Genomic DNA, 25,187 nt, shown 5'->3' with positions numbered 1-25,187 from the left:
TGTAAGTACAATGATTGTGATGGGGAGGTAATATGATGGAGAATGGAATTTCAAAGGGGAAAGTGTGTGGGGGGGGGAGGGAGGGAATTACCATGGGATTTTTTTTATAATCATGGAAAATGCTAATAAAAATTAAAAAAAAATTTAAAAAAAACTAGCAAAGTTTACTTTTGGGGGTCAAACATAGGCATGAGCAAAAAAAGTTCTAGGATGCCAGACTTGGCAGTGCATACCTTTAATCCCAACACTGGGGAAGCATAGATAGGAGGATTGTCATGCATTCCAAGCAAGCCTGGAGTAAAGCAAAACCCTACCTAAAAAAAAAAATTAATTAATTAAAAAAAAAAGTTCTTGGAAAGGTAATCATTTCCAGCATTGATTACAGATTTTCTTCTGATCAGTTATTGCAATATATATGAACTTAATGTTTTGTTGACTTTCTTTTTTCTTTTTTGAGGTAGGGTCTCACTCTAGCCCAGGCTGACCTGGAATTCACTATGTAGTCTCAGGGTGGTCTCGAACTCACAGTGATCCTCCTACCTCTGCCTTCTGAGTTCTGGGATTAAAGGCATGTACCACCGTGCCCAGCTTGAACTTAATGTTCTTAAACAATTGTGTTTATTTGTTTATGAGAGAATGGGGGGAAAACTCTTGCCACTACAAATGAATTCCAGATGCCTGCATTATGTTATGCAGCTGGCTCTATGTGGGTATTGGGGAATCAAACCCATGCCAACAGGCTTTGCAAGCCCCTATCTTTAAGTGCCAAGCCATCTCCCAGCCCCATGAATTTGAACTTTAATTTGAGCTTAACTTTCAAAGTTCCTTTCCTTTCTCCAGCATATGGTACAGCACATGACAAGTCCCTACCAATATCAAATAAATATCTCAGTACATTATGGTTTGGCCTAAATTAAAAATTTATAATACATCCCAGGCTGGATACAGGAGCAAAGTTTGGGATGGTGACAGATTGATTGATCAGAAACCACAGGTGTGAAAATATTATTTCATTTTTAGAACTTCCATAATTGTTGCAACAATCTCTGTAAGATTTCTGTCCACACTGATTTGGATGAAATTTTCTGGAGCTGATGGAGGCTCCAGGGTATTAAGCTGGGACTGCAACAGCTCAGGGGGCATAAAGTGCCCTTTTCTTTGCAGTAAGCGTCCGGAGATGATTTCAAATGACCCACTCAGGTGGACAACCATGAGCTGTATCTCAGCCGGCTTTTCTTCCACTCCCGGTGCCCCACATTTCAGAGGTTGATTAGTATTTCCTCGTATTAAGATGTCTCTGTACATTTTTTTCAGTGCTGAACAGGCTAGAATGATACGCTGTCCAGAGGCTACCTCTCTGTTTGGAGGGAAAGGAGAGAAGGAAAGAGAGAGGGAGAAAATAAGAACATTTAAAACAATGGAGTTGATTCTAGGTGGAGGATTACAATCTCTGCCAGTGAAGTGTTAATTGAAAACAGAGGTGAAGAATTGAGCACTCCTAACTTGGAGGTAAAGATCTTTCACTGTAAACTAAGCAATCTTAGACACTGGTTCATCATGTTTAAAATGGTGCTATTGGGCTGGAGAGATGGCTTAGCGGTTAAGTGCTTGCCTGTGAAGCCTAAGGACCCCAGTTCGAGGCTCAATTTCCCAGGACCCACATTAGCCAGATGCACAAGGGGTGCACATGTCTGGAGTTCGTTTGCAGTGGCTGGAGGCCCTGGTGCACCCATTCTCTCTCTCTCTCTCTCTCTGTCTCTCTCTCTCTGTGTCGCTCTCAAATAAATAAATAAAATAAAAATTTTTTATGGTGCTATCCCTAAGGACAGCACTAACTGACACACCTGATATGCAGACATACTTCCTTCCTCCTATGGATGCAAGATATGGCTCCAACTCAGTGTGTGGGACACAAGGGGTCCCTGACGTGCACCTGCACCATGCAAACAGAACAGCTCAGATCCATGGCAAGATGCTTAGTGATCTGCATTATAGAACTGGCTTCTGCAGTGTGGTAGCAAAGTGGGGGGGGGGATTTGTCAATGTGAAACTGGAGAAATGGGGGGAGTACAGTCCCTGTGCGAGCAAGATGAACAGGATGTGAGAAGTACCCTGTTATGTGCTGAGGAGAGCCGTAGACAGGCAGCATGACTGAACACCCGTAAGCAGGAACCTATGTGGCCAGAGACCACACAAGGACATCCATCCAGCGGCAGTGTGTGACTGACAGCCATCTGTGGGCCAGCAAGGGACTTCAGCTAAGAGGCACAAGGTCAACATTGGCTTGAACATTTGGTAGAAGGTTTTCAGAACTGAGTTTGATCTTATAGCCAAGTTAGACTAGGCCTCAAATAAACAAAGCTTATTTATTTTGGGTCTAGAGGTTGGGTCTCTACCACACTAGATAGGCTCATCTCTGCTTATATTACTGCCTACTTTTGTACTATAGACTTTGATGAGTCTTCATGTCAGAGACCTGGGAGGGCAGGAATTTTCAAACCCTGAAATCCAAAACTCCTAAACCAAAACCAAACCCATGTAAAGACAGGGTTGTTAGCCATGTCAAGAAGATGAAAAAGGAAAAAAAAAAAAAAAAAGCAAACTGTGTATTTATTTATTTACTTAAGCAGGATCTCACCTAGTCCAGGCAGACCTGGAACTCACTCTGTAGCCAAGGCTGGCCTTGAACTCACAGCATCCTTGGACCTTAGCCTCCCAAGTGCTGAGATTAAAGGCATGTGCCACCATGCCTATCCGTGCTGTATTTTAAATTATATTTTAACTTTCCATGGCCCACCTGGTTCAAGTATGACAAAATATGACTTTATGTTAGAAAGAATTATAACCCATCCTGTCTCCTTTTTATTCTCCAGTCCCAACCAGATTTCTAGACTGGCAGCTGGGTGGGGTTGCTGTTAGTTTAGAGGCATGCTACAGAGCCAGACCATGCAGGACTCTAATCCTGTTCACCTACAAATGACCCAAAGCTTCCTCATTCATAGCTTGAAAGAAGAACAAAAATGAGGAGTCAGGTAGGCTAAAACATGCATGGCTACCTTGTTTTCTTTCTTTAAAAAAATTTTTTTTGTTTATTTTATTTATTTATTTGAGAGCTACAGACAGAGAGAGAAAGAGGGAGGAAGACAGAGAGAGAGAATGGGCACACCAGGGCTTCCAGCCTCTGCAAACGAACTCCAGACGCATGCGCCCCCTTGTGCGTCTGGCTAACATGGGTCCTGGGGAATCGAGACTTGAACCGGGGTCCTTAGGCTTCACAGCCAAGCGCTTAACCGCTAAGTCATCTCTCCAGCCCTTGTTTTCTCTCCTTTTTGTTACTGGCTACCAACCACAGAACCTTGAATATTCTACATAAGTACCACTGAGCTCTACCCCCGGCCTTCAGTTAACTTTCTTTGAGGGCTGAATATTAGTCACTGTTCTAAGTGTAACCCCAATTATTCCTCGTAATAACCTGTGAGGAAGAACTCTTATTTCCTTTTTCCAGATGAAGAACTGACCTTATGGAAACCACATGGCTCATCAAGACTCTGGGGGGATGTGGCTCCACTAAGCCACATGCCCAGCATGTACAAGGCTCTGGATTCATGTCAGCTGAGGGAAAGAGAAACAAAGCACTCCCAGCTAGTCATCGCGGAAGCGATTTGTCTGCAAAGCCCAACTGTGCTATGGACTGTGTGTGGCTGCTTCCAATCAGTGACGCTCACTTGACAGGGGCGCGCTCTCCTCCCACCCTTCCTCATCAGTCAGCTGTGGCTTCAACCAGGACTCTCTTTCCTCCTGTATTTTCTGACGAGATTTTTCTTTCTCCCTTTCTTTTCTTCTTCTTCTTCTTTTTTTTACCTAATAGTTTATGGCAAGGTCCAATGGTCTCTTCTTACCTTAGTAAAATGTCATGTAAGCTGCAGAGCCATGGAAATCTGTCCTGAAATTAGAGTGGACACAAAGTGACTTTCCCAGGTATTTTTTGTACAGAACATAGTTGCACCATATCCACAAATGTTTATTCCTGAGAGCGCTTAGTGGCTTTGAGAAGCAAGCCACGCATAGTAAACTAAAATATCTAGAAAAGGGGGTGAAATGAACTAAGTGGGGTCAGGGGAAGTAATGGAAAAGAGGAAGGAATAAGAGGGGGATTAATCAAAATTGACAATGTTATTAATAAGCAAAATGGAAAATTACTTCTTCACTAGCTAAATAATATATGTGTAGGGTTGGAGAGATGGCTTAGTAGTCAAGGTGTTTGCCTACAAAGCCAAAGGACCCAGGTTCAATTTCACAGGACCCACATAAGCCAGATATACAAGGTGGCACATGCATCTGGAGTTCATTTGCAGAGGCTGGAGGCCCTGGTGTACCCATTCCATCTTCATCTCTCTCTCTTTCTTTCTCTCTCCATCTTTCTTTCTCCGTCTCAAATTAATAATAAATAAATCAAAAGAAAATAATATATATGTTACAAAAAGAGTGTTTGGGCAGAAATACCCTGTGAGGTGGATAATGCTGTACACAGAAGCCACAGATTTTTTTTTTTTAAAAGAAGAAGAAAGGAGCTGGCTGTGGTTGGCGCACACCTTTAATCCCAGTACTTGGGAGGCAGAGATAGGAGGATTGCCATGAGTTTGAGGCCACCATGATACTACAGAGTGAATTCCAGGTCAGTGTGGGCTACAGTGAGACCCCTCAAAAAACCAAAAAAAAAAAAAAAAAAAAAAAAATTTAAAAGAAGAAAGGAAAAGAAGGAAGAAGAAAAAGCCATAGATTGTTTAAAAAAAAAAAAAAATTCAGTGCCAAGGATGGGATACTTTCCAGCAAGTTATTGGCCAGGGAAGTTCCTGATGGGCCCCCAAACATTACAGGCTACTGCCAAGGCTCTTTGTTGCCCACCAGAACTAGATGGTAAGACTCTATTGCTGAAGACACCATATGTGTGGGCTGCAGGTCACTGAGAAATCAAGTTGGAGCTGAACTAGAAGCTGTTGACTAGCTGTTAAGATGCTGGAAAGAGCTATGCAGCCTGTTGGGGTGAAAACTCACTAATGGTCTTAACCAGCAGAGGCCCCCATAAGCTTTAAAACTGGACATGCAGACCATATATACCAATGGGTACAGTAGTGGAATGTCCATTATGGGGGAAACAACTGCTCTTTGATTGGATTTGAGGCCTGGTCTACTGGAGGGACTTCTTGCCCAATACTGAAAACCTAATCAAAAGCTGGGGAGGTCATAAGCCCTAGATGGGAAACTACTACTGTTGTCTGGCTAAATGGATATCTTATGTCCACTAAACTGTCCTCTAAATACTTATGTTTATGGCCATATATTAATGTTACTCTCACTTTTGGTTATGAAACATCTCTTTTTAGATGGTGATGACTATTGAAGAGACTCAAAACTTACCAAAGTTCTGAGAAGAAATGACAGTAGTGTGTTTAGCACCAATATATCTCTATTGTACTCTCCAAGGCTCAGGGACCATTGAGGAAGAGGTAGTAGAAAGAATGTAAGGGCTAAAAGAAGAGAAGGGGTGTTTTGCAATGCTATCTTCCAGACACAGTGGCCTTGATATTCATGACCTCACAGTGGCTGACACTACCTATACAAGACCTATATAATAGGAGGTTAAAAAAACATTATTAACATCAAAGTAGAAGTGAAACTAGTTGGAAAGAAGGGGTTCAGTGGAGGGGGACTTGGGAGGGGGAAAAGGGGGTTTGCAGGATGGAAACAAGATGATGGTACATTGTCTACATGTATGGAGGTTGTCAACAAAAAGTTAAAAAATAAAATGCCCAGAAAGAAACTTTACCTACATCAAACATCCTACAAGGCAAATGACTGATTAGAGCTTCGATTATTGGAGTAGTTGGAATGTTGTAGGTGTAGAGCAAATTTATGCTAGCCACTTACTTTCCACTTCTGTGTGTGACCTAACATCCTTGTGAATATTAGATGAATCATTTGGGAACGTACAGACATACCCTAGGGTCCAGAACCCAAAAGCTAAGAATGTCATCAGACAGCATCTGAGGCCTGTAGCGGAGACTTCTCAGCTCTGCTGCCACCTGCCTACCTGGTATCCCACCAGTGTATTTAATGCATTTTGAGTTATGTCTTCCTTGTTCTGTTATTATAAAGCCTCATGAAACTGTTAACATGTTTGAGCATGAAACCTGGGGTAACCTAAATCTGTGTTCACATTTGGCTGTACAATGAACTATCTCTTATTCCCACTCAGGTGACAGCTGTGTTCTCTAAGTTGACAACAAGGCTGAGCAGCAGAGTCTCTAGGTCCATAACCATGGAAACATTTTCTTGGTTCAGGTGTCTTCAGGCTCTTTTCATACTAACACAACCACCTTGGAACTGTGGAGAGCTGCGATGTGCCGCGCCCTAAAGATGGCATTGGCTTCCGCCTTCCGCTAGCCTGAGAGCGAGCGCTCTCTGGGATAAACAAGTCCTTATTTGGCTGAGGCTGCTTAACTAATTCTGCTTCCTTAATCGTGGACCTATCTGCATGGGCCACGTGGCTCACTAGGGTTGGCTAGTGCAGGACTACTTAGCTTGTGGGTCGGCTCTCCCCGGGGTCAGAAGATTGTTCAAGGTTCCTGAATAAACTGCTTAAAGAAGAGCTCTCAGGTCACATCATTCTTGCTGGTCGAGGTGGTCGCGACAAGTGGTGGCCCGTCGGGGAACCTCTCTCTCAAAGGAGGCTCAGAACTTTTTGCAGTCAGGGCAGCGCTGTTAAGTTCCCTAAGGTAAGGTGGGACAATAAAGATTGCGGGGAAGCGACAACTTGTGCTCTACTCTGTAGATAAAAGGAGAGCGAAGAAGAGTTCGCGGTGATAGCGAACCGAAAGTAAAGTCACTGCGGACCAGTGAGCAGAGTTAAAGGTAAAAGTAACTATGGGCGCTTCTCATTCGCACCCAATTTTTTTGGCTCTTCAGGAGCTGCTTTTGTCAAAGAATTTAAAAGTTAAGAAAAGTACCCTAGAGAGATTTTTGAATGAGTGCGATACTGTTGCCCCCTGGTTTGCGATGTCAGGTAACCTAACGGTCGAGTGCTGGGATAAGTTAGGGAGGGATCTGGACTTCGCTTGGGATCAGGAAACTTTAAAGGCAGGAGTTAGACCAATCTGGAAGCTGATTAGACGCTGTCTCGAGGACCAGAGGTACTGCAGAGCAGTGGAGGAAGGACAAACAGTTTTAGAAATGTTAAAGGAAGAAAGATCAGAGAAGTCAGGAGAAAGGGAAACAACAGACACGGACTGCTCTGATACAGATGAGGAGCTGCAAGCTTTAGTAGAGAGGATGGGAAAACATTCTTTGAAGGATAAAAAGGAAAAAGAAAAGTCAGGGCCCGATAGTACGGTGGGACAGCTGAACAAGATCCCTTCTGCTCCGCCATTGTATGATGAGTCGGGCAACCCAGCTCCCTCGGGAGGTTCAGGACGTTCCTTTTGCCCGGAAGTGTGGTGAGCTGTAAGATCAGAGCTACAACTTGCTTGTCCAGTTTTTCAAGATGCTCAGGGTAACCGCTATGAGGAGCCTCTTGATTTTATGGTCATCAAGTCCCTAGCTGAGTCAGTAAGAACAAATGGCATAACTGCTGCATTCACCATAGCCCAAGTAGAGTCATTGAACAGGCACTGCATGACCCCAAATGATTGGGGTGGACTAGCCCAAGCCTGCTTGAGTCCAGGACAATATTTAGATTGGAGAGCCTTTACAATTGAATTTGCTACAGAGCAGGCTGCTGTCAATGCTAGGGATGGAAATCCCGTCTGGGACAGAGATATGTTGCTAGGACAGGGAAGGTTTGCCAACCAGCAGACAGGATATCCTGTACAGGTTTATGGACAGGTCAATCAGATTGCCATTAAGGCATGGAAATCCTTGCCAAACAAAGGAGAAGACGATTTTACAAGGACCCATGGAGCCATTCTCTGACTTTGCGGCAAGAATGGTAGAAGCGGCAGGAAGGATTTTGGGGGATCCTGATGCTGCTATGCCCCTTATAAAACAGTTAGTTTATGAGCAATGTACAAAAGAATGTAGAGCTGCTATTACCCCATATAAAAGCAAGGGACTGGAGGCTTGGATGAAAGTTTGTAGAGAACTAGGAGGACCCCTGACAAATGCTGGTCTTGCAGCGGCTGTGATACAGCTGTCTCAAAACAAGAGAGGAGGTTCAAAGGCTTGCTTTAGATGTGGCAAGATGGGACACCTTAAAAGGCAATGTCCTGAGAGGGAAAATACACCAAATACAGGAAACAGCCTATGCCCCAGGCAGCCTGGACTATGTCCGAAATGTAAAAAGGGGAACAACTGGGCTAATGAATGCCGATCTGTGAAGGATATTAATGGGCAACTTCTTAGTCCAGGTTATGGTGGAGCCTGTCCAAAAAATGGACAGCAGGGCCCACGCCACCAGGGCCCGCAAATATATGGGGCAGTAGAGAGTCAGAACAACAACCAGGAAGTGGAGAGATGGCCCAGCCTCCGTTGTCCGAGGGACCCCGGAGAGCCACTGCAGGCTCAGCAGGATTGGACCTCCATGCCACCATCAGACTCGTATTAACTCCTCGCATGGGGGTCCAGGTGGTGGATACTGATTTTAAAGGACCCCTAGCACTGGGTACAGTTGGTTTGTTGCTAGGAAGATCATCGTCAGCCCTACGAGGCCTGATAGTTCATCCAGGTGTGATTGATCCAGATTTTACCGGTGTAGTTAAGATCATGGTGTCTTCCCCTCGAGGGATTGTGGCCATTTCCCCCGGAGATCATATAGCCCAGTTACTCATTTTACCCAGCCTTCATGAAAGATTTACTGCTAATTTATGAGAGAGAGGAGATAAAGGATTTGGGTCCATAGGGAATGATTTAACATTTTTATCCCTGGATCTTGAGCAGAGACCCACATTAAAATTAAGGGTTGAAGGCAAAGAAATTCTTGGGCTTCTGGATACCGGGGCAGATAAAAGTATTATTTCAAAAAGAGACTGGCCATCCAATTGGCCAATACAGGCTTCTTCTCAAACTTTTCAAGGCCTAGGTTATGCAAAAACTCCAGATATGAATGCAAGACAGTTAAAATGGCAAAATCAGGAGGGACATTCTGGGGTCATGCAACCATATATGCTAGAACTTCCTATTTCCCTTTGGGGAAGAGACCTACTAAAAGACATGGGTTTTAAGTTAAGTAATGAATACTCAGAAATTTCCCAAAAGATTATGCAGGATATGGGGTACCATCCAGGGTATGGGATGAAGAAATACCTACAAGGACATAAAAGTCCAATTACCACTCAACAGAGAAGCCCCAAGCAAGGTCTGGGTTTTTCATAGGGGCCACTGAGGAAGGGATTCCCATCACTTGGAAGACAGAGGGGGCAATGTGGGTTCCTCAGTGGCCACTCTCCTCTGAAAAATTAAGTGCTGCTAAGGAATTAGTGGCAAAGCAATTAATTTTAAAACATATAAAACCTTCAATGTCACCATGGAATACACCCATATTTGTGATTAAAAAGAAATCTGGTAAATGGCGTTTGCTGCATGATTTGAGAGCTATTAATCAACAAATGCAGATTATGGGCCCAGTACAACGAAGGTTGCCATTGTTATCATCATTGCCGGCTTCCTGGCCTATAATTGTTATTGATATTAAAGATTGTTTTTTCTCCATTCCTCTGTGTCAACAAGATAGTGAAAGGTTTGCATTTACTGTGCCATCCTGCAATCATGAAGAACCAGATCAAAGATATGAATGGGTTGTTTTACCACAGGGCATGGCTAATAGTCCTACCATGTGTCAATTGTATAAAGGTTCCGCCATCCAACCTTTAAGGCAGGAGTTTCCCGCAATTAAATGTGTCCATTATATGGATGACATTTTGCTTGCTGCAAAAGATGAAAAGGTTTTAGATAATGCATATATAAAATTAATCGAATTGTTGAAGAAAGGCCTACATATTGCTCCTGAGAAGGTACAAAAGGATGAGGTTGTGAATTACTTAGGAGCCAAAATTGATAAAAATCAAATAGTCCCACAAAAGGTTGATTTGAGAAAAGATAATTTAAAAACGTTAAATGATTTTCAAAAATTATTGGGAGACATTAATTGGGTCCGAAGTTATTTAAAGTTGCCAAATTATGAATTAAGGCTGCTTTATAATACATTGGTGGGCGATTCGGCACTGGATTCCCCTAGACAATTAACAGAAGAAGCTAGACAAGCCTTACAGAAGGTTGAAGAAAGGTTACAAAGTGCCTTTTTACAAAGATGGCAAGAAGGTAAGCCCATTACATTATGTATATTTTCCACCTATAGTAAACCTACAGGTTTATTATGGCAGGATGGACCATTATTATGGATATATCCAAAAGTTTCCCCAGTTAAATCCATAGAACATTATCCCACTGCGGTTGCTGCTCTAGCTTTAAATGGTATACAACAATGTTTGCAGTTTTTTGGAGTTGCCCCTGCCATGATTATAGTGCCCTATTCTAGTCATCAAATTAAGATCTTATGTGGCACTGTAGATGACTGGACAATTTTACAGTGTAATTTTGATGGAGTGATAGATAATCATTATCCAAAACATCCTTTATTATCATTTTTCAAGGAACAACCTGTAATCTTTCCTAAAATCACTTCCATATCTCCCCTTAAGGGAGCACCAAATATATTTACTGATGATTCAAAGACAGGTTGTGGGGCTTATATGGTAGAGAAACAGGAACTTGTGTTATGCCTGTTTCAACCAGGCTCTCCTCAAATTGTGGAATTGAAAATCATTTTAGAAATATTTAAAAATTGTCAATTTGCATTTAATTTGATTTCAGATTCAGCATTTGTAGTTAATGCAATAAAAATTTTAGAAATAGCAGGCCCTATAAAGAATAACAGTACTGTATATGCCTTATTACAAGAGTTACAAAATTTGATTTGGCATAGAAAACATTGCTTTTATATTCAACATATTAGAGCGCATACAGGATTGCCTGGACCATTAAATAAAGGAAATGATGATGTTGACCAATGGACCAGGATAGAATGTATTTTTTTGAGTTCGTCTTTAGATCAAGCCAAACAATTTCATTAGACTTTCCATGTCAACGCTAAGACCTTACAAATGAAATTTCATCTGTCTTGAGCGGATGCCAAACAGGTAGTTTTAGATTGCCCTCAATGTGTGATTCACCATCATCCTCCCAGTGTAGGGGTAAATCCTAGAGGGTTGATGCCGCTTAAGATCTGGCAGATGGATGTAACACATATTTCAGAATTTGGAACTTTAAGATATGTTCATGTTTCTGTGGACACCTGTTCAGGTGTCATTTATGCTACCCCCTTGAGTGGAGAAAAAGCTCGCAATATCATAGAACATTGCTTGGGAGCCTAGGTGGCATGGGGGAAGCCACAACAACTAAAAACAGATAATGGACCAGCCTACACGGCTCAGACTTTTACCTCCTTCTGCAAACAGCTTAATCATGGATTACCCTATAATCCTCAAGGACAAGGAATTGTGGAAAGTGCTCATCGCACCTTAAAAGAATGCTTACAAAAACAAAAAGGGGGAATAAGCCAAGGCTACACCCCCAAGGAAAGAATATCTCTAGCTCTTTTTACTCTTAATTTTTAAAATTTGGACGAGGATGGCCTTTCCGCGGCAGATCGTCATCAACGTCAAGGTGGATCCCTGAAAGGATATGTTAAATGGAAAGATGTGCTCACGGGAACGTGGCATGGCCCTGATCCTATATTGATGTGGACAAGAGGGTCTGTTTGCGTTTTTCCGCAGGATCATCAGGATCCAGTGTGGGTGCCCGAGAGACTGACCAGAAAAGTCCAACATGAAGATCCTTCCGCTATGGATGCTGATAGGCCTGAGATGGAGTCTGACTCAGGCGGAACCTCGATGGGGGATCTTGTCGGTGTTTCCAAAGCCTCTTCTGGTTCAATATAATGCCCAAATTTTCCCTCGCTTTTTTGCTAGCAATAAAAGTTTACGTCTCTCCTATTTGCCCTTGGATGTGGAAATTAGTCCCGTTGAAGGCAATGTTAGTGTACCACTAGTGGGAAGTTTGTGCTTTTTGCTGGTAAGTAATATTAGTCAAATAAGCCCGTGTGTGATGCTTTATAATCAGTCTGCTGCCTGGATGGAAGCCCCTTGGAGCCCAGGCCAATTTTCAGTTAATGCCTCCTGGATTAGTGGTCGATGGCCTCAGAGTTATGGACATGGCATGGATATTCCCCCTCAGCCTAGGTGGGCTCCCTTTTGTCATGGTGCTATTGGGAGTGATGGCTGGTCTCCTGGTGCTGGTCTTTTTGGTGGGCCTGTGGTGTCTATGCAAGATGAGGGTCACACAGCAAAGGAATGCGGCTATGATTATTCAGGCCTTTACAGCCATTGAGGCAGGACAGTCCCCTTATGCATGGCTTGCTGTCATGAAGAGCTAGAATACTCAGCATGTTCAGGTTGCGAGGCAAAGCACTGCACTCTAGGTATGCCGCCTGCAGTTAGCAGCCTAGAGGAGAGCATGTGTGAGAGAAAGCGGGTTAGTACCGTCCTTTCCCCATAATATCCATCCTCACTCCCGCCTCTGGAAAAATCGGTACTGGATTTCACTACAGAGCTCAGACCTCTACTCTCACCTGTTTCATTTAAAACAAAAAGGGGGAACTGTGGAGAGCTGCGATGTGCCGCGCCCTAAAGATGGCGTCGGCTTCCGCCTTCCGCTAGCCCGATAGCGAGCGCTCTCTGGGATAAACAAGTCCTTATTTGGCTGAGGCTGCTTAACTAATTCTGCTTCCTTAATCGTGGACCTATCTGCATGGGCCACGTGGCTCACTAGGGTTGGCTAGCGCAGGACTACTTAGCTTGTGGGTCGGCTCTCCCCGGGGTCAGAAGATTGTTCAAGGTTCCTGAATAAACTGCTTAAAGAAGAGCTCTCAGGTCGTGTCATTCTTGCTGGTCGAGGTGGTCACGACAGGGCAGCAGTATGTTACCCTCCCTGATGCTTTCACTGTGTATGCTTCCCCTGGTACTGATGTTTGCAAGCCTCTGACTGTACTGTACACATTCCTTCAATGCCTGTGATCTCAGAACCTAGACCATGTGCATGCTAAGCGTGTGATCTACAACTAGGCTCCACCCCAGCCCTTAATATCTAATGTACCATTTAAACTCATCTTTCTTTTGTTTTTGAGGACGGGTCTCACTCTAATCTAGGCTAACCCGAAACTCACTCTGTAGCACAGGCTGGCCTTGAACTCATGGCAAACCTCTGACCCCAGCCTCCTGAGTGTTGGAATTAAAGGCATGCAGTACTCCCCACCTCTGAACTTATCTTTCCAAAGACTCCTGCATTTGCCTTGCAATCAGCTAAGCTTACCTACCACATTAATGTATTAGTGGAGCTAAAAGTAATACTGCCAGGCTGGTGTGGTGGTGCACACCTTTAATCCCAGCACTTTGGAGGCAGAAGTAGGAGGATCACTGTGAGTTCGAGGCCACCCTGAGACTACATAGTAAATTCCAGGTCAGCCTGAGCTAGAGTGAGAGCCTACCTCAAAAAATCAAATAATAATAATACTGCCATTTATAACATTTTCTTTTTGTTTTTTCTTCCTGAGTATAGTTTCTAAAGTGTGTCCTCAGGCAGAAGGCTATAACAGAACAGGGTGGTTCAAGCTTGAAGTCCCAAATGTCAGCTGTTTCGGCTCCTACATTGGAATGCATCCCTTTGCACCCCCCCCCCCCCAATTAACCCTTCTCTTTCGATTTCAGCTGCTTTGACTCAGCTCTGGTGAGTCCTTCACTTGGTGATCACCAATGCCTTTCACAGAATAGGAAGAGAACGTGAGACCTGTGGGTGGGTTTCCCTGCAGAAGTGGCCTCAGGTGCTGAGGTATGGAGGAGAAACAAAATTTGCTGGAGGAAGGAGAAAGGAAGCACATCCCCAGGATCAGGGGAACAGTGGACGCAAAGGTCCTATGGGCAGGATAATGGTCACAGGAGGGACAAAGAGGGCCCAGGTGGCTCCCATGGAGATACAGGAACACACAACATTTCTAAACAAGACTCAATATGGGTGGCCTAGAGGCTAGATGTCATGTTTAGGAACGTTCATGTTTAGCCTTGATCCTGAGCTGAGTGAGAAGCCTCAAAGGTCTCAGGCATGGATGGCATGTCACATCTGAGTTTGCAAGGTCACTGTAGCCATGATGGGGAGGCTGACAGGACCTGGAAGGTGATAAACTTCCCTGATTATGAGGCACAGGGGAGTCCTGCCACTCAAGGGTGAGATAAAGGTCCTGCTACAAAGGGTGGCAGCTATGTGCCAGCTAAGGCAGCTAAGGGTGGCTTGTTCCTGGGGCTACGTTCATAAGAAAGCTGCAGGCCTAAACTAACTATGCAGGACTATTGTGCACCTAGCTCAGAGGGTCCCTGGTGCTGGATCAGGAACTCTACCACAGCAAGCGGTACAGAGATCTCAACCTATATCACCCAGGTAGGTGTATTGGGCACTGGCGGCCACTGTTACCTGGTCAGTTAGTGGTATCCCTTTTCCCATCTTCATTCGATTTTCCTGTGAGTGGTAGTCATCTGCATCATAAAATTTCCACCCCAGCTTTAGGAAAAAAGGGAAAAGAAAAGGTACATGTGTCAGACAGCACAGCCAATATGATAGTCACGGGGAAGGTACTACTAGGCAGGTGTAGAAAAAATATCACTACCAAGCCAGGCACAGTGGGTCACACCCAATAATCCCACCCCTAGGGAGGTTGAGGCAGGAGGATTGCCATGAGTTCAAGGCCAGCCTGGCTAGAGAGTGAGTTCCAGATTATCCTAGGCTATGGTAAGACTCTGCCTCAAAAAACTACAAATATTGGGCTAGAGAGATTGTTTAGTAGTTAAGGCATTTGCCTCTGAAGGCTGAGGACCTAGATTCAATTCCCCAGTACCCAGATGCACAAGGTGGCACATGTGTCTGGAGTTCATTTGCAGTGGCTGGAGACCCTGGCATACCCATTCTCTATCTATCAACATTATATATACACACACACACACACACACACACACACATATGCATGCATATATATATATATATGTATATATATATACATATATATATATATATATATATATATATATATATATGCTTGCAAATAAATAAAAAATATTTAAAAATTACAATCACTGGGCTGAGGCAGCCACCTTTCTCATTGTCACTATTTATGACCATCAAGAAGAAATCTGAATTGCTCCAATGGTTTTAAAACCTTTGTTGAGATGTCTACACAAATACTAGAAGCCAGAGAAAAGCAAGAAAGCAAGACAAGAATACCATGGGACAGGCAATTTCAGGGCCTTAGAACCAATACCTTGGAGGCCAGCATGGTGCCCACGGTGGATCTGTGGAGAGGATATAGAAGTTCCCATTAATGTCCTTGCCCAACCTGTGAAGTGCCTCCTTTCTCAAAAGGAGCCTGGGAAACAGAAGATTGCCCCAGCTAGCATTCAAATATGGGTACTTGTCTGAGCCTTGAAGCAATGAGGCCCTGACCTGGGAGTTGAGAGACTGACCTCCACTGTCCTCCAGACATGTCTATGGATTCATGACTAGGCAGTTGCCACTATTTCTTTTTCTTTTTCTTTTTTTTTAAAATATTTTTTGTTCATTTTTATTTACTTATTTGAGAGGGACAGAGAGAGAGGGAGAGAGAGACAGATAGAGAGAGAATGGGCATGCCAGGGCTTCCAGCCACTGCAAACGAACTCCAGACGCGTGCGCCCCCTGGTGCAGCTGGCTAACGTGGGTCCTGGGAATCGAGCCTCGAACCGGGGTCCTTAGGCTTCACAGGCAAGCGCTTAACCGCTAAGCCATCTCTCCAGCCCGTCACTATTTCTTTTTCATTAAAACCCTGAGGTTTTTTCTTCAATGATCAGTGTTTTGGAGCTGAGCATGGTGGCACATACCTACTATTCCAGCACATGGAAGATGGAAGCAAGACAGACAGTTCTGGGTCAGCCGGAGTAACCAAGTTAAAACAGCAAGATAGGGGGCTAGAGAGATGTCTCAGTGATTAGAAGTGCTTGCTTGCAAAGCCTAACAGCCCATGTTCAGTACCCATGCAAAGCCAGATGCACAAAGTGGTGGGCACATCCATCTGGAGTTTGTTTGCAGTGACAATAAGCCCTAGTGTGCACATGCTCATGTCTCTCTTTCCTTGCAAATATATAACTAATAAAAATATTTTTTAAGGGCTGGAGAGATGGCTTAGTGGTTAAGGCACTTGCCTGCAAAGCCTAAGAACTCAAGTTTGATTCCCCAGTACCCACATAAACTAGAGGCACAAGGTGGTGCATGCGTCTGGAGTTTGTTTGCTGGAGGCCCTGACATGCCCATTCTCTCTCTCTCTCTCTCTCTCTCTCTCTCTCTCTCTGTATATGTGTGTGTGTCTCTTTCTTGCTCTTCAAATAAATAAATAAAGATGATGATAGTAATAATAATAAAATAAGTACTTTCATCTCTATTGTGTAGATGTTTATCTTTTTTTTTTTTTTTTTTTTTTTGAGGTAGTGATTCACTCTAGCCCAGGTTGACCTGAAACTCACTTTGTAGTCCCAGGCTGGCCTTGAATTCACAACAATCTTCCTACTTCTGCCTCCTGAGTGCTGGGATTAAAGGTGTGTGCCAACATGCCCAGAATGTTTGTCTTTTGAGAAAAAATATGGAATGAATAAAATCACAGTGCTCTATTGAAGTCACAGGAGAGAAGGGTTTGAAGAGAGTGCTAATGTCCAGCACAGCCGGTCAAAGCATTAAGGTGCTATTAGGAATGTAAGCGATACACTTAAAAATCATGAGCCAGCCGGGTGTGGTGGTGCACGCCTTTAATCCCAGCACTCAGGAGGCAGAGGTAGGAGGATCACCATGAGTGTGAGGCCCCTGAGACTACATAGTGAATTCCAGGTCAGCCTGAGCTAGAATGAGACCTTACCTCGAAAAAACAAACAACAACAACAAAAAAGTCATGAGCCAGGCTGGAGAGATAGCTTAAAAGTTCAGGCACTTGCCTGTGAAGCCTAAGGACCCATGTTCGATCTCTCTCCAGATCCCACGTAAGCCAGATGTTCAAAGGTAAGGCAAACACAAGGTCATACATGCCCACTAGGTGACACAAGTGTCTGGAGTCTGATTGCAGTGGCTGAGGCTTTAGGCACCAATTCTCAATTCTCTGTCTTTCTCTAATATAAAAATAACAACAAAAAAATTTTTTTTTCAGTCATAAGCTGGGGTGGAGAGATGGTTTAGCAGCTAAGGCACTTGCCTGCTAAACCTAAGGACCCAGGTTCGATTCTCCAGGTCCCATGTAAACCAGATGCACAGATGGTGAATGCATCTGGAGCTTGTTTGCAGTGGCTAGAGGCCCTGGCACACCCATTTTCTCCCTCTCCCTCCTCTCTCTGTCTCAAATAAATAAATAAATAAAAATAGCCAGGTGTGGTGGCACACGCCTTTATTCCCAACACTCAGAAGGCAGAGGTAGGAGGATCACCATGAGTTTGAGGCCACCCTGAGACTACGTAGAGAATTCCAGATCAGCCTAGGCTAGAGTAAAACTCTACCTAAAAAAAAAAAAAAAAAATGTCATGAGCTAGTAATGAGTCCTCAGCTCTCCTTGAAACCAGCTTACTATCTGTATATTCTGAGCCAGACAGTAACCAGTACATTTTCTTTTTTAGTTTTCCCTAATAACTAAGGATGAATGTTTCAAAGGTACATTTCACTTTAAAGATGGAAAAGATTTTACATAATTATAAACTAGAAGAAAAATTCTAATTTTCTAATAATTTAAGAGCACAGTTGGTATTCCAGAAGTATTGATGCTTAAAGCTACAAATGTTTCTAAATGCAATAACATTTTTGAAGCAAATCTACCTTAGAAACTTACTTTTTTTGAAATTGTACTTTTAAAAACTTCTGATTTTAGTTAAATGTCCTCAGTTAAATTCTTTACTAGGAAAGATATTAGACACTTTCTATACAAGCATGCACCTTAACTGCTAAGCCATTCCTCCAGTCCTGGAATCTTCCTGTACACATTGAATATGTTCCCCATTTTATTTTTAGCCTAATATTTTATAGAAATTGAGAAAACTTTAACATGACTACTTACAGTACTTTGCTGTTAACATGCAATGTTCTAAAGCTAAACTTATTTTTGTTCAGTGGACATGTTTGGATTTTTTAAATTGGTAGATAATTTATCTCCACTAATATTTTTTAAGAAACTGTGAAAATATCAATGGAATAATTTTATATCAAATTTTACTAATGTATATAACTACAATTTGTTGAAATTCAAGTAAAGGCTAGACTTATATTTTGAAAAGAAATTCCATTGGGCATTTCCAATGTGGTTGCATTTTAGAAATAACTGTTTTGACGTTCATCTGCAGAATTGGTTGACAACGGGAATATTGTTCAAAAGAAGAGAAATCTCATTTTAAATTCTACAAAATATTTATCAAATGAATATTAGAAAAAAAATTTAAATTTTCTGCTAAAGACATTTTCACTAGTCTTAGAGGCTATATGCTTTCTAGAACTTATTTTTGTTAATGTGTACTTTGATGTATAGAACATTTTGTATTCAAACTGTAAACTTCCATCATGGTTATAAAAGACGTTATATATTGTTAGGGATCAGCAAGCAGTTTACTGCTGATGTGACTATATCTAGTAAGTAGTTCATATTGTGACTAATGCTTTTCTTTTGTAATATATGAATAACACTTTATAACCAAAAAAAAAAGGTCATGAGCCAATGACTGAAGAATGGCCAGCACTTGTTAAGATGGCACTTGTGTTCTCTGTTTACATATGTGCTACTGAGAAGCACTCAGGGACAAGGTCCCCAAAGGGGAGCCCTAGGCCACAGCCATCACCTCCTCGCCAACATCAGTTGGACAATGGCAACAGGAGAGTGTGCTAAACACTAGCAAGAGGGAGCTGGCTTTAATACGCCATAAGCCTGCCCTCAAAGATACACCACCGGGCTGGAGAGATGGCTTAGCAGTTAAGCGCTTGCCTGTGAAGCCTAAGGACCCCGGTTCGAGGCTCGGTTCCCCAGGTCCCACGTTAGCCAGATGCACAAGGGGGCGCACGCGTCTGGAGTTCGTTTGCAGAGGCTGGAGGCCCTGGTGCGCCCATTCTCTCTCTCCCTCTATCTGTCTTTCTCTCTGTGTCTGTTGCTCTCAAATAAGTAATAATTTAAAAAAAAAAGATACACCACCTCCTAGAGATGTTCATTCCCCAATTTCCATCAGCTGGAAACCTAACATTCAGAACACCTCAGCTTATGGGGGACACCTGAATCAAACCACCACACCTGGACTCCTGAGCATGCACCAGGTACCCAGGCAGGAATGTCACAGTACTGGGTTCACAGACAACAGGTAGATCTAAGCATTACAAACCAAACTTCAGGGCATCATGTCTCCCAGCAGGCTGGTCACTTCAAGACAGCGGGCCAGTGGGGGAGAGGGAAATAAGAGAGTGAACAGCAGTAGAGTTGAAGCTTGCTTCATTCACAGCAGAAGGCAGCCTGGTGAGGATGGCTTCACTATAAGGAAACAAACACTGCTGCAACTCATATGGCTCCCTCATTCACTCAGCAAATATTCACAGAGCACCTATGGGCTAGGCACTGGTGTGAACCCAAGAGAAACCGACTGCTTAGTCTGTGGGGGAGGAGAGGCGATGCACATAGTGAACAGGTTGTCTACACCTACTTTGCCTTTTTTCCTAGCTGTCTGCAGTACCTCCCTTCGTCCAATTACTCAGGCCTCAAATCTTCACTCATCTTGACTCCCCTCACCCAATTACCTCATGTCCAGTCTATAGCCACATTTTTTGACTCTCCCTTCAAATTATCTCCAAATATATGACCACTTAATTTCTTTCTTTTAATGCAAGATAGGGAGAGGGGGAGAGAGGGATAATTGGCACACCAGGGCCTCCAGCCTCTACAACCCAGCTCCAGGCAGTGTGCTCCCTTGTGTGCAGTGACAGTTTGTGCATCTGGCTTACATGGGATTTGGAAAATCAAACATGAGTCCTTAGGCTCATGGGTAAGCACCTAACTACAAAGCCATCTCTCCAGCCCAATTTCTACAATTTTCTTCTGAGCTCATCCCCTTCTCTGAATCACAATAGCTATCTTAATTGTTTTTAGAGAGTGAGAGAGAGTTTTGAAATTTTTTTAATTTTTGTTTTTTAGAGAGAAAGTTTTATAAATTTAATTTTTGTTTATAATTATTATTATTGGTTTTTTGAGGTAGAGTTTCACTCTAGCTCAGGCTGACCTGGAATTCACTATGTAGTCTCAGGGTGACCTCAAACTCACAATAATCCTCCTACCTCTGCCTCACGAGTGCTGGGATTAAAGGTGTGCACCACCATGCCTGGCTTAATTTTTGTTTTTTTAGAATTTTAAATTTTTTAAATTTTTGTGGGTTTCTTTTATGTGTGTATGTTTTGTAGGGAAAGAGTGTGTGTTTTTATTTTTTTTTAATTTTTGTGGGTTTTTGTTTTTGTTTTGAAGTAGGGTCTCACTCTAGTTTAGGCTGACCTGGAATTCACACTGTAGTCTCAGGGTGGCCTCAAACTCATGGCAATCCTCCTACCTCTGCCACCTAAGTGCTGGGATTAAAGGTGTGCACCACCATGCCTGGCTAATTTTTGTGTTTTTTTTTTTAAGAGAGAGATGGGGAGAGAGAAAGTGCACACAAGAGCTATCTTACTAGGCTTGGAAGCAGCCATGCCTCAGGATCCTTGCTCCTGCCATTCCCTTCGCCTACAGTGTCCTTCCCACAGCTATCTTTCCATTGCTTTTTGCCTCACTTTCTAGTGAGGATTTGTTAAAATGCCATTTCTTCACAGCAGGCTCTTTGACCTTCTTATTTGGACTTCTTGCTCCACTTGTTCTTGTTTTATTCTAATTGTATCTATCACCAGGTAACACATGGTGTATGTATTTAGTCATTTACTCTCTGCTATACTAGAGTGTTTTGAGGACAGGGATTTTATATGTCGTGTTTACTATTACACTGAGAAAGGACTGAGCTCAATAGCTATTGCATTAATGAGTATTATAATCTGTAAATAATATGGTTTAGACCTCATTCTTATGATCTAAGATTAACAAAGGTAATAAACTTCCCAAACACAGAGACAGGAAGCATTAGCACTAAGACCTAAGACTCAACTCTTGCTACATCACACCATGGCAACAGGCTGACATTTTCCAATCTCTTCAAATTGACAGAAACTTTCAGGTTCTATGTTGTTTATTTTGCGGTGCTAGGATTGAACTCTGGGCATGATAGCTACACACCCAGCTCTTGTCTCCCTGTTTCAATTTCAGTTTTCAATTTCTTGTTTTTGAAGCACTGGTGGCCAGTGGTTCAGAGGCTGAGGCCAGATTGGATTACATATCAAAATCTGTCTCAAAGTAAATGCATCACATTTGAAAGTCCTGATTTTTTTTTTTGGCTAGAGGAATGGCTCAATGGTTAAAATGCTTGCTTGCAAAGACTACTGCCTTGGTTCAGTTCCCCAGTACCCGTATATAGCCTAAGACAGCGTAAAGAGAGCAAAATGTTATATTTTTCTACATTTCTTTATACCTAGCCTAGAGAAAAATAGAAGTCACTTCCTTATAAAAAGCAAATGGCAGGTAAGCAGGAGACTCTGCTGGTTTCAACAGCATTGTTAAGCAAACTCCTTAAGGGCAGATAAACTGGGTAATGGGAGACTACAGGTGACAGACCTACCTCACACGCCCCCAGGTGCCTCCCGTAACTGATAAACAGAGCAGTTCACAAATCCCTTTTTCCTTCTTCCCTATCATCTTCTATGATGCACCAAATTCCCCACTATATTTAAAATTGCTTTTATGTCTGTAACTGTCACATGTGAATTGTGATTTATGGTTTAACTCCCATCCTGTTTTTGTGATAAACATTTTGTAGTTTGTTGTTTGTTTGTTTGTTTTTTTCTCAATAAAAGCTGACACTCTTCTGAGCTGCTCTCAGAGATTCTACACTGTGATGTGAGCCCAGGCATGTGGGTTCACTCCCAGAACTTTATCAGTCAGAGGTCTTGTTGGTGCGACAATGGACCCCACTACAACAAAAAGTGGAGCATAAACCTGGAGTTCACTTGCAGCAGCAAAAAACCCTGGTATGCCCACTCTCATTCTATAAATAAACAAACATCTTGTTTTTAAAAAAAGAAAGCCATGCTTTTAGCTGGATGTGGTGGCACACGCCGTTAATGCCAGCACTCGGGTGGCAGAGGTAGGAGGATCGCTGTGAGTTCAAGGCTACCCTGGGACTGCATAGTGAATTCCAGGTCAGCCTGGGCTAGAGTGAGATCGTACCTCGAAAAAGAAGGAAGGAGGAGGAGAAAGTCCTGTCTTTGAGGCTAAAAAAAAAATCACAATAATTGTGAAAAGATATAACTACCTTTCTGGATTAACAAGTCTTTTTAACATCTGGCAACCAGACAACTTGCCAGTGATTCAGAAAATCCCTAGAAGGGTTACTGTAGGCCTTGGGAACTCATGACACTTTAGTGAGATCTGTTGCATCTGGTTCTATGCTTCTCCCCCTCCCCCATAATCTCACCGGAAAAACCCGTGAAGTGACCTAAGAGGACAGGCCGACAAGTGTGAGAAGGTCTGGGCAAGGTCTGCTGGCTCTGGGCTCTGCGCCTTCCCACCTGATTCCATTAGGGAACCTCCCAGCGCAGACACGTCCTCTTGGCCCCAGCGACCTTTGCAAGAAACTGCCTGGCTGACGTGGGCCACCGTGGAAGCGGCCCCGGCGTTTGATCCGCCCTGTTTCCGCCCCGCGTGGGGCTCTAGCTCCTGTTTCCTCCCTGCTCCTCTCCTCCCGCGCTCGGCGCCCGCCGCCCGCTCCTCCCCGCTCCTCCCGCCCGCTCCTCTCCTCCCGCCCGCTCCTCTTCCCGCCCGCTCCTCCCGCCCGCTCCTCTCCTCCCGCCCGCTCCTCTCCTCTCCTCTCCTCCCGCCCGCTCCTCTTCCCGCCCGCTCCTCTTCCCGCCCGCTCCTCTCCTCTCCTCTCCTCTCCTCCCGCCCGCTCCTCTTCCCGCCCGCTCCTCTCCTCTCCTCTCCTCTCCTCCCGCCCGCTCCTCTTCCCGCCCGCTCCTCTCCTCTCCTCTCCTCTCTTCCCGCCCGCTCCTCCCCGCTCCTCCCGCCCGCTCCTCTCTTCCCGCCCGCTCCTCTCCTCTCCTCTCCTCCCGCCCGCTCCTCTTCCCGCCCGCTCCTCTCCTCTCCTCTCCTCCCGCCCGCTCCTCTCCTCTCCTCTCCTCCCGCCCGCTCCTCTCCTCCCGCCCGCTCCTCGCCTCCCGTGCTCCACGCCGGCTCCTCGCCTCCCGCCCCCGCCGGACCTACTTCCCCGAGCCGCTCACGCCCATCAGCAGCAGCGCGTCGGGTGCCGCCATCGCGGACCGGCTCCGCCGTCTGGTGCTCTGCTCCCCCACCTGCACGGTTGACCAAACCGCCGGGGAACTGGCGGAAGTCCGAGGCAAGCGTGATGGACTTCGTGCCGCTGCCTTGGACTCCCTGGACTCTGCTGCGCCTCTCCCCCAGCAGGCACGCCTGCGGGCCTGCGCTCTGCCAGGCTCCGGTTGCGCTAGAGGGCACTGCAGCTCGGATGACGTGGGCTCTGAAAACACCAGGCAGGTGGAGGTTGTGGGTCTCAGCTGTGCGGGGCCAGAGGCACGACTCCACGCTGTCACTCTCAGCCTGAGAGGTCCCTTGATGTTGTACGTGCCTCATCTCAGGCAAAGCAAGGATTCTCGGCTTCGACCTTGGAAAGAACTCAGGACGAGCTAGGATGAAGCAGAGGTGGCGATTTTATTTAGGATACATGTTAGGTCTGAGTGGGGATCAGACCCGACTGGGGCGACGTGAATGAGAAAGGACACCAGACTGCAAGCGACTATAGGCTGCGTAACTGGAGTCAAGCACTGAAGGACTGCAATACCTCTTCTCGGGCTTGAGGCAGCCCTGGCATGTTTACAGCTGAACTGACGTTTATGCAAAGTAAGTGAAGTAAGCAAGGATGTGAGTACAGGAAAACAAGGCCATTTCCCTTGTTGACGAGACAGTCACAACTTTTAAAATTAAACTGTATGAATACTTTATTGTGTTAACAGTAACTTCCTATTGAGCAGGTTTTCTTTTTGCCGCCCAAGGTCTGAGGATAAAAATTTGACCTTCATTTACAAGCTTCTGCTTGGGGGCAGGCTTGTCTCAGCAACTTTAGAACTTTATTAACTCTTCACTACACACAATATATATATTAAATAAATATTTGTTTTGTCTTGCTGATTTGTTTTGTTTTGAGGTAGGGTCTTGCTCTAGCCCAGGCTAACGTGAAATTCAGTCTGTACACTAAGTAGTCTCAGACTGGCTTAGAACTCAGAGTAACCCTCTTATCAGCCTCCCAGCTGGAGTTAAAGACTGCATCGTCACGCCTGACTCTCTTGCCTTTGTTTGCTTTGTTTTTTTTGTTGTTTCCTTTTGAAGTGGGAGCTCACTGCAGGTTACCCTGGACTTCACTCTGCAGTCCCAGGCTGGCTTTAAACTCATAGTTATTCTCCTACTTTTTCTCCAATTGCTTGGATCAAAGGCATGTGCCACTATGTCTGGCTTAGTTGTTTTAAATACAAATAGTTATATAGGCTGATGTAGAAAACTAAGGCTCACAGAACTGGCACCAGAAACTGAATGGAGAATCAGTTTATCTTCATACCAGTGTGGACCCAGGGGAATCTCTTCCAAAGCCTGAACCCTGATTCTGGGTGGTTCAGAATTTATACACTTTATCGTGGACTGGTCTAATCAGAGCTCAAAGCCCTGGCCTGCTGAGCCCACTGCCAACCAGGTCCCTTCCCTGCATACCTGAGTGTGATGACAGAAAGAGATCTTGAGTCTGAAATAGGAAAGTTTTACAGAAAAGAAAAAATAGTTACTTAGCAGGCAAATGCCTGCGGCTGTGCTATGGAGATGAAAAGGAAACACAAGATGATTTGTAGTTCAGGATAGAAGCAGCAGGCCAGGT

General features: G+C 44.2%; 3 protein-coding genes across 9 annotated transcripts in view; 2 read left to right on the top strand and 1 right to left on the bottom strand.

The window, feature by feature from the left end:
* Window positions 1-782: 782 nt before the first annotated feature.
* On the bottom strand, window positions 783-23,808 carry Idnk (IDNK gluconokinase). 5 transcript variants are annotated; one of them, XM_045131612.1, is made up of 6 exons: window positions 23,513-23,589; window positions 19,515-19,660; window positions 15,413-15,443; window positions 14,572-14,658; window positions 3,900-3,943; window positions 783-1,357 (listed from the first exon to the last, which is right to left on the bottom strand). In XM_045131612.1, the coding sequence occupies exons 3-6, from the start codon at window positions 15,425-15,427 to the stop codon at window positions 1,006-1,008; spliced, it is 498 nt and encodes a 165-aa protein (XP_044987547.1). In that variant the 5' UTR covers window positions 15,428-15,443; window positions 19,515-19,660; window positions 23,513-23,589; the 3' UTR covers window positions 783-1,005. The 5 variants fall into 5 exon arrangements, with proteins under 5 accessions (XP_044987547.1, XP_004671085.1, XP_044987548.1 ...); XM_004671028.2 differs by lacking the exon at window positions 19,515-19,660 and having other exon boundaries at window positions 23,513-23,800; XM_045131613.1 differs by lacking the exon at window positions 19,515-19,660 and having other exon boundaries at window positions 23,530-23,759.
* Window positions 23,809-24,029: 221 nt separating this feature from the next.
* The window catches only part of LOC101597087 (alpha hemoglobin stabilizing protein), a 43,204-nt gene continuing 42,046 nt past the window's right edge, over window positions 24,030-25,187 (top strand). For 2 of the 3 annotated variants that reach the window (XM_004671004.2, XR_006632947.1), the window contains exon 1: window positions 24,030-24,166. The gene's annotated coding sequence lies outside the window, so the exon portion shown is untranslated. The remainder of the gene's footprint in view (window positions 24,167-25,187) is intronic. The other variant, XM_045131618.1, reaches the window with a different exon arrangement.
* Window positions 24,060-25,187, top strand: part of Znf668 (zinc finger protein 668) — a 704,021-nt gene continuing 702,893 nt past the window's right edge. The window contains exon 1 of the mRNA XM_045131599.1: window positions 24,060-24,166. The gene's annotated coding sequence lies outside the window, so the exon portion shown is untranslated. The remainder of the gene's footprint in view (window positions 24,167-25,187) is intronic.

The sequence above is a fragment of the Jaculus jaculus genome, chromosome 12 (assembly GCF_020740685.1).
Source record: "Jaculus jaculus isolate mJacJac1 chromosome 12, mJacJac1.mat.Y.cur, whole genome shotgun sequence".
NCBI classification, from domain to species: Eukaryota; Metazoa; Chordata; class Mammalia; order Rodentia; family Dipodidae; genus Jaculus; species Jaculus jaculus.
The sequence above is the reverse complement of the archived record's forward strand: the minus strand, read 5'-3'. Positions and strand labels throughout refer to the sequence as shown.